Genomic DNA, 12,481 nt, shown 5'->3' on the forward strand with positions numbered 1-12,481 from the left:
AATTACAATAATAATGGGAGGGAGGGGGGGCTGGGGGAGGTGTGTGTGTGTGTGTGTGTGTGTGTGTGTGTGTGTGTTGGGGGGGGGGGGGGGGGGGGTCGTTATCCCTCTGCTCGTCCATAAATCGCATCAAATGACAGTCGGCCAGTGAAGAGTTAAAGGGAGGAGACGGAGAGTGACACGCCTCATTGGGTAGATTATGTGCCGCAAACAAAAAGTGTGTGTCGGTGTGCCAGTCAGTCAGAGCATCGGGCCCCATCTGCACGCCTCTCTCTCTCTCACTCTCTCTCTCTCTCTCTTTTTCGCTCTCCCCCTCTCTCTCTCTCTGTCTCCCTTTATCCGTGCAGCTCTCTCTACCCCGCCCGGTCACTTCCAGTGTCGGCGAGTATCTGCAGCAGCAGCAGCAGCAGCACTGTCACCATCACCACACCGGGGGGGAAATGTACTGACACTACGGACCAGACCGGGAGCGCACCACCATCTCCATCACCTCCATCGCCTCCACCGCATCCCCCTTTGCCTGTTTTCGGGGCTTTTTTTTTTCGTCTTCTTCTTCTTCTTCTTCCCGGGGGTGCACACGGGTTTTGATTCGCAGCGTCGCTCGCAGTTTCGTTTGTGGATTATTATTCCTCCCCATCGACCGGAAAAGGTAGGTTTTGTGAGATGCAAGGGGCTGTATGTGGTTTTTGGAGAGTTTGTTTTCCTTTTGATTTTGTAGGGGACTATTGCTGGGTTTGTTTGGGGTTTTTTTGTTTGTTTTTTATGGGGTTTTTTTGCGCCGCACATGCAGCCACACATCCTGCAGGCGCAGAAATAAAGACAAAAAAGAAAAAAAAAAAAACTCAAAACGCAGATGTGCTGCGGACAAAACCCGTAATTCAGCCACAGCGTTGATTTAGGGTAGTTTTCAGCCTGGCACGGATTTAGCAGATGGGTTCAACACCCACCCAACCACCCACCCCCCCTCCCAATCTCTGCTCACCCCCCTACCCCACCCGCAGTGGGTTCGAACGGGAGGGTGGCCGCTTCTCCTCCAGTTTGTGGATGCGCAAACATTCCGCTCTTTATCCGTTTTTCTCTTATTTGAGCCTGAGCGCTGCCACGCGCCGCTCGCCGAATATTTTTGTGTGGCTTTCCTCCTCGTGATTCGACTGTTTCCGAGGGGGTTCCGCGTGGTACCGGAAACAAAATCTCCTCGGCTCGCAGCGCAGCCTTCGGAGCCACTTTGGAAAAGACTCTCCATCGCACCGTGCGCAAAATGTTCCACAGAGCACGCTTCCAGCTGCTGCTGAACCTCTTAGGACGAATTTGAAAAAAATAAAATAAAATAAAGACTTATGATAAAAACTGACCCGGGTTATTTAATCGGATTTCCCTCTATTTACTCAGCAAAATCAGAGGGGAACGTCTGAGACCTTTTTCATGCGCGTCCAGTCACATAACAACAGCAGATACTGAAATTGGACACATGATAACGGATGTTATCTAACTGCTCATCATTGTTACGAGTTCAGGTGTTAAATATCAGCGCATTTATTTGAATTGCTCAGTTGCGCACATGCCGGTCGCTCCCGGATTTTACGCAGAAAACAAACTTTTGCTCCAACTGTGTTCTTTCTTTCTTTCTTTCTTTCTTTCTTTTTTTTTTTTTTTTTTAATCTTTCTAGCTCAGGCCTAATTGGTGGTGACGTCGTTTTTGAGTTGTGGCGTTATGAAGTGTTAATGCGAGAAAACAAATCAAATGTGATCGCGCAGCAGCTAAAAATAATACACAATACTCCCGCCACAGGCCCCCCCCCCAAAAAAACGCATTAGTGAAGAGTTATGAATTATGATTTCGTGCCAGAAATTGTGGCACAACAATCTTAAACTCTAAAGTTGCAGACAAGGAAGTGAGTATTTCAGCATTTGGGCAATTTCAAGGGAATAATCCCACTTTTATTTAATTTTTTTAGCAATCGGAGCAAAGCTTTCTGACCATTTAAAAAAATATATACACATTTTTTTTATTGTATTTTGTTATATCCGGGTGTCCAGCGAGTCCTTATTCATTTATTCTGAACAAGTGTGTGTATCAGGTGCGGGTTTGCGCGCACTGTTTGCGCTGTAGCCTATTTAGCGGGCGGAGGGGAGGAGAGGAGAGGAGGGGAGTGAACGAGCCGCAGCCGTCTAAACACACACATTCAGAGGTTAGAAAAGGGAGAAAAGAAATAATTAACCGGTCGTGCTGCTTTAATTACAGTCTCAGAGGGGAACGTAGTGGATTATGGTAATGAGGCGGCATACGCTGCCGCTTGTAGGAAGGAGAGAAAGGTTGGCTGACACGAAATCACTGACTTTGACAGTCCACTTGAAGCCCATTGGACATGCTCCGTCCACATTGGACATGCACGGACCTCAGCAGCTCCCCCCGAGAAGGCGTATCATTATTTATTTCTTGTAAATAAGGAATAAATATCCTCTAGTTATACGATCAACCGATTTCAGACACGTAAACGTCTCATGTTTCATCAGAGGAACATTTATACAATATATGATCATAAAACATATCCTTGAGCACCATAACGCGATTCACAAGACACGTCAGGAATGTTATAGAGATATTAAACATGTTTTCGTCTTGTTTGCGCCAGTCACAATTACACCTGAGCAGACAGGAGCAGCGTGAGCCCGAAGAGGCCCACTGATGCTGATATTAACAATGCTGATAAAAAAATGAGGATAGAAGGGCGAATTTTATCATTATCACCCGTTTAACTTAAATTAAATGAATTAAAGGATACATGTTTAATATGTGATACAAACTGAGATATTATTATTATTATTATTAATAATAATAATAATAATAATAATAATAATAATAATAATATGTTTGTTCTGTTGTGATTTTGACCACATTGCATTTTTTTTTTTTTTTTGATTTAATTGACAACATCATCAAGATGCTGAAGTCGATGCCCTCATGAACTTATTACGAGGTTTGAATAAATTAGAAGGCCTGGCCAAAAACAGAAAAAAAAAAAAAAAAACGAGAGAGAAAGAAATGGGCCCCAAATGACGCCCTTGACAGCTGGTTTAGTCAATCTGTCTAGGAAGAGATTTATTTCCCATCAGCAGGGACGGTGCAGGGTAAACCCGCCAAACAGCCAAACAGCCACTTTACACACCTTTAGGTTATTTGTTCGGCTGGAAAAAAAAAATATTAGACGAAAAAAAGCACAAGCACAAATTGATTATTTTAATACAACACAATTGTTGTTTTGGTATTTTCTCATCACCCGACGGCTCGTGTAATATCTGCTGCTCACGTCTCATGCCTCCTCTCTCTCTCTCTCTCTCTCTCTCTCTCTCTCTCTCTCTCTCTCTCTCTCTCTCTGCAGTGTGAAATGGAGGAGTCCAGCTCTCAGAAGTTGGTGTGGGATGGGGACGCCAAAGCGGTCCAGCAGTGTCTGACGGACATCTTCACCAGCGTCTACACGACGTGTGACATCCCAGAAAACGCCATCTTCGGGCCTTGCGTGTTGAGCCACACGTCGCTGTATGACAGCATCGCCTTCATAGCTCTCAAGTCCACCGACAAACGCACAGCACCTTACATCTTCAGGGTGAGTTGTTCTCCTTTTCACTAGTTTATATTTGTTTGTTTTTTATTTACAAATTTTCTTTTAATATATATATATACATATTTTAAACTTTTCTTAATAGACCTGTCAAAATCCATTTTAGTTATGTTATTCATGCTGTGCAGTTCCAATTATAGTAAATATAATATTAAAGTTTTGGGCCCCTGTCCAATTTTGCAAATCAGCACTGGAGCAAGTAGCTAAAATGTGCGGCAATACTAAAATAATGCCATGTTAGTCTATATTTTCAGTCTTATTAAATTAAAAAGCAAGTAACTCTTGACTACAACAAGTAAACAAGTGATTTAATCCTTTATTGATTATTACTATTACTATTTTCATTCTTATTATAATTTCTGCATGAAGGAAAAAAATGATTTATTATAATAACATTTAATATAATTTAGTTGTATTTAAAATAAATCTTCTGCTTTACTTCAACATGTGAATCTGTACATAAATAAATATTTGGTCTAAAGGGGCTGGGTGAGATTATTTGTCTATTTGTTGTATTTTTCTTTGTCTAAATTTAAAAGAATAAGATGTGGTTCATAATATTTGCCTGAAAGTGAATCTGAGCTCTTAATAACCGAATGGTCATGTGTGATGTGTTGTGCAGGTGGACACCTCAGCGGCCAACAGCACCTCAGAGGGTCTGATGTGGCTGCGGCTCGTCCAGTCCGCCCGGGACAAAGAGGAGCAGAACCTGGAGGCCTACGTGAAGAACGGCCAGCTCTTCTACCGCTCGCTCCGCCGGATCGAGAAGGACGAGGAGCTGCTGGTCTGGTACGGCAAAGACCTCATCGACCTGCTGCTGCTCAGCTCCAGCAGAGCTCCTGCCAAGAGCAAAGGTGAGTCATCCCAAACTGTGTCCTCGCTAGACAGTAACCTTTTGACTTTCTGTTTTAATTTGTTGTCTGCAGTCTTTATTTTACATCACAATTAGATACATTTCAGCTTCTTTGGAAATGCATTCTCACTCTGGAGTTGTTCTCATGATTTGTAATTTTGGGATGTAATCTCCTGCATTACTGCACAAGTGTGATGGTGCTCCAAGGACAAATTTGCAACACCTCTGGACAATCTGCTATCATGCCTCCATTCAGATTTAGTGCGAAATCCAGTGCAAAGCTAAATAATTATACATTCTTTAAAGTCTTAACCTTGGCAGCTTTAGGATTGTCTTGATCATCAGAACTAATTTCTGTCTGTCTTCTTCACAGGTTCGTCCCACCACTCCTGTCCAGACTGCAGTCAGCGCTTCCAGTTCGAGTTCCCGTTCTTGGCCCACCTTCGATTCCGTTGCACCAAAAGACTGCAGAGCATCACGGGGGCCGACGAGGAACCTAGCAAAGAGAGCAGCACCGAGCGACCAAACACAACCCCAACCAGAACTAGCCCAAAGCTGGGCCGCTCTGAGGGCTTCAGCAGCTCTCAAGACAGCACCAAACCCTCCACAGACTTTCACAACCTGGCCAGGGATCTAGAGAACAATCGCACCAGCCCGCCGAGCGACAAGGAGGCTGAGATCTGCAGCGAGAGCTCGGGGAAGAGGAAGTTCTCGGACATAGAGGACAGGGAGTGCCGAGTGCCCAGCCATCCACAGTCCAAGTCCAAAGATGAGCTTGCAACATCTGCACAGAACTACAGAGGAGTCTATGGCCTGGAGGAGAACCACAGGTCCTTTTCACCGCCGGGCACCGCACAGATCGGTGAGGGCAAGCGCAGCGCCTTCACTGAGGTCAAGAAGACGTCCCAGAACCTCAAACACCACAGCGGCAACAAAAACCTCCAGAGCTCCAACTCTGAGAACAAAGACGGTGGTCGTCCCAGCAGCAATCCATCAGAGAAGCACCTCAACATGAGGCAGGTGCTGTCGGAGACCCAGCCGCCCCAAACATCACCCATGGGCAGCGCATTTACATCTGTTAACCAAGGTGATGGAAGTGGTGGAGAGAGGAAGAGCGCCTTCAGCCAGCCATCACGCTCCTCCTTCTCCCAGATCTCACCGCTGGTGATGCCGCCCAAGCTGCTGGACTGCCACCCAGCTGTAGGTGACACCATCTCCTCCAGCAGACTCTACCAGGCTGACCACCTTGCCGCCAAACTACAGGGCGCAGAACTGGGCGCCAACTGCCCTGTGCCGGGTGGCATGGCTAAGCAGAACCCCTTTGTCTACGCCACGGCCTTCTGGCCCAAGAATTCCGGGCCTATTCAGCTTCAGATGCCCTCGGCACTCACCCTCCTGCCACCCTCCTTCACCTCCCTGTGCCTGCCGGCCCAAAACTGGTGCGCCAAGTGCAACGCTTCCTTCCGTATGACCTCGGACTTGGTTTACCACATGCGATCCCACCACAAAAAGGAGTACGCCATGGAGCCTCTGGTCAAGCGGCGGCGTGAAGAGAAACTCAAGTGCCCCATTTGCAACGAGTCCTTTCGGGAGCGGCATCACCTGTCACGCCATATGACCTCCCATAACTGACTTTTAGAGACTCGCAACGGAGGGACTTTTTTTAAACAAGGAGGGACTGTGACCCTCCCTGGATTTAAGCAGTTCGAGATAGGCCACTTAAAAACACACAAACACCCTCTTGCACTTGTTTTCACTTTGGACTATGATCTTCGTATTCCTTTTCGGTCTGTTTACTTTTGCTCCCCTGTACAAAATGTCATGTTTTGGGTGTATGCAAATGCGTTTCAACTTCAAAATGAATCTATTTATGGAGCACTTAAAGGTTTGAGAATAAGGGAAGATTTAAATATGTGTAAATGTACAGTAAGTTGTATTTTATATCATGTAAATGCAAATATAGAGAAGAAATACAAATGTAGTCACACGTCATGGTTTACAGCGCAGCAAGTTTTTTCATGTCTACGATGAATATGGACACAAATTGGGGATATTATCTCAGACTATATTTCAGAGTGCATGTGATATTAAAATAATATTGATTTAAGATGCAGTCTATACATTACGATGTAAATAATTTGTTTTATTTGAAATACAAAGTGTAATATTTTGTGTCAGTGGGGAATAGTTTCAGTGTTTCTTCCTTTTGCGGAAATTTACTACTTGATAGTTTATCTAATCATGTTGAATGCATTGACAATAAAATAGCTTTATTTTCAACTGTGGCCTCCCTGGAATTTCTTTTTATAAATGGCAAGTGAAATATGAATATTTCTTGAATGTTGATACAACTGGACTTCATTCTGCATTTATAAAACAACCCTATAGTTACTACTACTACTGCTATTGATACTTATAGCATATACTCTTATATGTATATGTATGTATATATGTATGTATGTATGTATGTATGTGTGTGTATATATATATGTACACACACACACACACACACACACACACACACACATAGATTCGTATTTGATTTTTTTCTTTTAATCTTAAACAACATTCACATGGAACCAACCTGTCACACTAAATAAAAAATACCATGACGATATTGTACACATTCTGAATTAAAGTAAATAGGCTATATGTAAAGATGAATGTATGGTTATTAAGGTTAATAATTATCATATATCATTATTTTAATTCCCTATTGAAACGAAAAGCACCAACACCGGATGTCACACATATTCCTTATATTATTATTGGCATCTTTATTAAATGTCAACGCATTTATTTTATCCCTACACTTCTGAAGCTTCTTTCGACAGATCGCTTCAATTATAACATTAAGAAGATATTAATAACCTGCCAATTTATGTTTCAAGAGTTTCATGCTTCAAATATATAAAGCGACCCTGTTTTATTTTTCATTTTATTTCGGAATAAAAGGTCTAAAATGACGAGGGAACAATTTCTAAATCGCTCGTTCAGCTTTCTGCAAAACTGAAATAAAGACATTGAATGTCGATTAATTTAAGTGTGTATGATGCGGCACTGAGTTGTATTCACTGAATAAAGCACATACTGCACGATACATTTATAACCTTTACCGAATAAATTTTCCTTTGCAGAAATAAACCAACAATGGTCTTAACACAATAAAACAAAAGGCCGAGCGTGCAGCTACACACGCGCCACGACCTACCTGTTTTATAATCCTGCATCTTATTTTTTTCCTTCAAACACTAATGATGACAAAGATAATTGATAACATATGAACCTGTAGTGAGGACGACAACGAACTGCCTGACCTGTGTAGAAGCTGTGACACATAAACGTATTAATAATCGACCAAGTTGAAAGCTTTCAAATTACGAGAGACAACAACCTTAAAAAACAGGTTATTATGTATAAACAACACAGACTGATAGGCTTAGAGTGTGGAGAGCTCTCTGGATCAATAATCAACCAAAAAGAAGAAGAGGAAGAAGAAGATTCAGTCCGACCTGCTAAACGATTCACGACGAAAAAAAAAAAAAATGTGGAAAATGGTTCAACAGCGACATCAAGTGGTCAATGTGTGAACTACGCGAGAGCAGATCAGGGACACAGCCGGTCTGTGTTTCAGCAAGTGGGAGAGATTTTACACTTTAAAACATTCTTGTTTAATGTTAAAAAAACAAACAAACAAAACAGAAGAAAACACAGTTTGGTGTACATATGATAAGCTATAATAAAACCTCAGGGGTGTATTTATATACAAGCTACTGAGAGACCTGAGCATCATCACGTGGCTCACGTCTTTAACCGTGATAAAGTGATTTAAAACTTTAAGCTCCCCAGACAGTGAATTATGAATATTCATATCCATAGTGAATGATCCTCAAAGACAGAAAAAAAATCAAATTTTTCAAAATGAATTTATAAATCCCAGTGTTTCATTTCTTAAATAAAACAATCAATGGTGTGAACACTCTCACTGATCAGCCAACCATTATTTCATCTTTGCCACAGATAATCAGTTATTCTAAACTTTGAATTTCGGAAAAATACAGGCCCAAATAACGTGTATTAAACTGTGTATTAACATCAAATTAGCAGGTATGGGGATAAATATAAACATTTAAAGATTCAAGGGTATATTTAACACACACTGCTTGATCAGAATCAACATGTGGCTGATTATAATAAAGAAAATACATTAAATTCTAGCTCCAGATGCTTAAATATGAATATTTATTGATACGTGTATATACAGGACATAAAGCAGGAGAAAGGCTGGCTTGAATGCACTGCAGGATCAGTTCTGGGAGAAATGAAGATCAAGATTTGACTCAGAGTGGATGTTAAAGATCAATAAATCATCAGATCGATCTAAAACAAACAAGAGGTCAAAGGTGAAAGCTGTGTTCGCTAAATTCAAAAGTTGATATCTATTCTCAACAATCCACAAACCTTACAAGTGTTCCTCTGAGGGAAATACACATCTAAATTAAAGAATAATAATAATCTATTGCTTTAATCCACTGGATGTGTTAAAAACACACATTTTGATCAGATTTTCAAATTATATTGGCCCTTACCCTTGGTGATCTCTTGTCATGCAAGTAATATGTGACCCTTAGTCATGTGAAACAGTTGTTTTAGTTTTAGTTGTCGCCTTCACAGTGTCGAATTTCAACGTTTCATTTCTTTGAAGAAACAATATCCGTGATGCTCAGGGTAATCCACAAACCTTATTGTCTGGTCTTTCCTACTAATTTCTCCTAAATGTTAAGGAGAAAATGAAAGACACTGCTGCAGTATAATTTAAATTACCTCCATTGTACAGAGTAGCCAAGTGGGAGTTTATACACAGAGAATGTTAAGTTACTGATGATTTCAGCACTTAATGGCTTGGATGGGCCTAAAACTTACCTGGTTGAATCATTCATATAAAAGAGGAGCAAGTGTGTGAGAAAATATCTTGTTATCTGAAAAAAAAGGGAAAGGTACAAGCCTGTGTGCTTGACTCTTACACAATCACAAGCTTAAAATTAGAGGGGTTCACAGCCAGTGAGCTGAAATGAAAGATTCACTTTGTAGGAACCTGACAAAAGCAGTTTGAATCAGTTCATTTTGAAATTCTGGGACAGTTTGGGATGAATTCAGAAGCTCTGTTGATGTGTTTCATCTTCAGTTGAACCTTTTTCCAAACATGCTGCAGCTCTGATGGCTTGTTCCACCTTGCAATGGCATCTGAGCTCTCGGGTACGTAGCATTTAGAGACAGTCATACCAGGCTAAAAAGTTGATTTCCTGGAAACAGAAGTTGAAATAATGGTCACATTATAAACCAACAGGCAACTTTTGTACATGTTAGTTGAGGAACACTGACATATCATCAAATGGAAAACTTCAAGTGGGGAAAACACAACTAAATCTATCTATAGAGCTAAATACCACTCTGGATAAGCTGGTAAAATATGTGCTTTTAGGAATTTGGGTGAACTGATCCCTTTAAACATGATCCGTGTCACACAATACAGGAAGTAAAGGCGGGGGAGCACATGGAGCTGCAGTGAAGATGTAGCAAGATAGGTAGCACATAAATGCGTTCGAGGTTGAGAGAGGCGGATGCAGCAAGGCGCCGTGACGCCTCGCATGATGATGAATTACAGCACCGGTGCACGTCCGCATGTTACACCTGATCTCACATCAACACACACCTCCCGTGTCAGCAATCCAAACAGGTCAATCTCACCACAGAGGCATGTGATCGGCGAGAGAGGTGGGCATCACTCACACACACACACACACACACACACACACTCCAGTGATATTTAGTGCCCTCATGCTTTGCTGCTTGTGTCATCTTCCCTTTTGTGCCCCCCCACCCCCCGCCAACACATTTGTCACTGCATCACTCAGCACGAAGCGGCGTGGGACAGTTTATATCTCTGCTAAGCTGGCACTTCCATTTGGCCCTCGGCCCCGGTCACACTACATTTTTACATTTCAGTCATTTAGCTGACGCTGTCATCCGCGACAAATGAGCAGGGAAGTGAACAAGCAGGTAGAAACTCTGACAGGATGGATGGCGGTCGCCTGGTCTCTAAAACGGGGACCCTTTTTTTGGTTACGGCACAGGCTCGAGAATTGTTACGCCAACTTTGATACCTGAGCTGTATGCAGAATGCACACCATATACTATTAATATAAACCGGTGGTGTAAGTGGGTAAACACAAGACAGGAAATGATACAGGACGTGTGCCAGGGAACATCAATCTTCTCCATTGCAAAGCTGCTACATACAGTGGCCCCCGCGCGTCAAAACACACATTTCACAAAATATCTCAACAACATTTCATCAAGACATCTTGCAAGACATATCAAAAAGTATTGTGTTGCTACCCTTAATCTCACTCGCCTCCCCACTTACAAAACAAGTTCACGCCGGCACCATTTTGCAGGCGGTGCATCTTGAGCCTTCTGCAGCCAATAACCATGTGATTGGTTAAAAGACATTTTTAAAACACAGCGTGTTTTACTTTCCCCATTCCAAAATGAGATTTGATGCAGACTTGTCAATCACAAGGTAGCCACACCCTTAAGCGTACCCTGCTCTATCGTGTATTTTACTTGAAATGGGACCATGACTTACTAAATGAATTGAAGAAGGCTTGAAACTAGCAATCGAGACCATAAACTCATTAGGAAACTGTTTATCGAGGTAATAAATCCTGTGTAAAGTAGGCTCTTTTTCTCATAAGCTTACATACAATTGGACGTCTTTTTTCATAACCGGTGGATTCGCCCCCTGCTGGCGAGAGAGAATGCAGGGTTAAGACATCATTGTGTCTAGTGAATAAATAAATGGAAAATAAAAACACTTTAAGTTTAGTTTAATAAGATTTTTTGTACTTCTGTATCTATTATTATTTTTCCTAATCTGAGCATGGCTGAGGGAAACGTGGAGCGGGAAGTCAGTTAATGATCGTAACTAAAGGCCCCTTGAGAGGCAGGTGAAAGAAGCGAAAACTTTGAAAGATTATTGTGGCTTCATATTTTTTCACTTGTTCTTAAGTCATAAACACAAGAAAAAACAATTTAGATCAGATTCAGAAAATGGACTACCAGAACTCACTCACTCCTCTCTCAGGGCTTCTGTACAGAACCATTTTGCATATTGACACACTATAATAGGTGCTTGCTTTTGACCTGTGGCCCACTAGCAGGTTTCGGTTTTGGCCGTCTAAAAGAAAAAAGTTTGCGCACCCTTAGTCTTTCGGGTCGCCTCGAGAATGTAATGACATATTGGGGTTACGGCAGTCATGTAGATCTCACTGCAACAATCAAAAGAAGTAGCTGGCAAAGTCATCTCCACTGCAAACCTTCCACTAAATACAAATGTTGCTCTCCATCAACATGCAACACATCTGTTAATGCTTCACTTTAAAATCAAAACACACAGCGTACAGGTGCCGACTGTGATTTTAACATTCAGAGTGTCGATCGCAAGTAGCACAAACACAATAATCCGATAATTTGTAGTAGTAACAGGAGCCTCTACCCCGGCCCATTATGCATCTCCCTACTGCAGTGACCTCCAAGCAGATCTGTCCTGTGTACACACATGGTTCAGACGGTGAGCTAACAAGGCTGTGAAAGAAAAGTTCAGATCAAAAGAATATATTTCGCCCACCGAAGCACGGCCCGCAGGCCTGCACACACGCACCACGATCTCTTTTAAAGTCGTAATCCAGGGTGTACACAGGGCCAGCTTCCCCCTGCTGCTGTCTGATTAGGATATCGCTGTCACGTCATTACTTTTTGAAGTTCTAAATATACAAAAACAGCGCCGTCGTCCGTGCACTCGCACTATTTCCGACCCACAATGCACTCAATCTACAGGTCCGCTGACAGGGACAAATTTACACATCATGTCCACTCTGCGACGATCCCTGTGCATCCACATGCCTGTGACCGAGTCCCTCTCCCTCTGGGACTCTACCTGTCTTCA

At 42.3% G+C, this 12,481-nt stretch overlaps 1 protein-coding gene across 1 annotated transcript; it reads left to right on the forward strand.

Moving 5' to 3' along the window:
* The first annotated feature begins 204 nt into the window (after window positions 1-204).
* prdm8b (PR domain containing 8b) lies at window positions 205-6,753 on the forward strand. Its single transcript, XM_030418389.1, has 4 exons — window positions 205-649; window positions 3,381-3,605; window positions 4,243-4,474; window positions 4,847-6,753. The coding sequence occupies exons 2-4, from the start codon at window positions 3,387-3,389 to the stop codon at window positions 6,103-6,105; spliced, it is 1,710 nt and encodes a 569-aa protein (XP_030274249.1). The 5' UTR covers window positions 205-649; window positions 3,381-3,386; the 3' UTR covers window positions 6,106-6,753.
* Window positions 6,754-12,481: the final 5,728 nt, after the last annotated feature.

This window comes from Sparus aurata, chromosome 5 (genome assembly GCF_900880675.1).
Source record: "Sparus aurata chromosome 5, fSpaAur1.1, whole genome shotgun sequence".
NCBI lineage: Eukaryota > Metazoa > Chordata > Actinopteri > Spariformes > Sparidae > Sparus > Sparus aurata.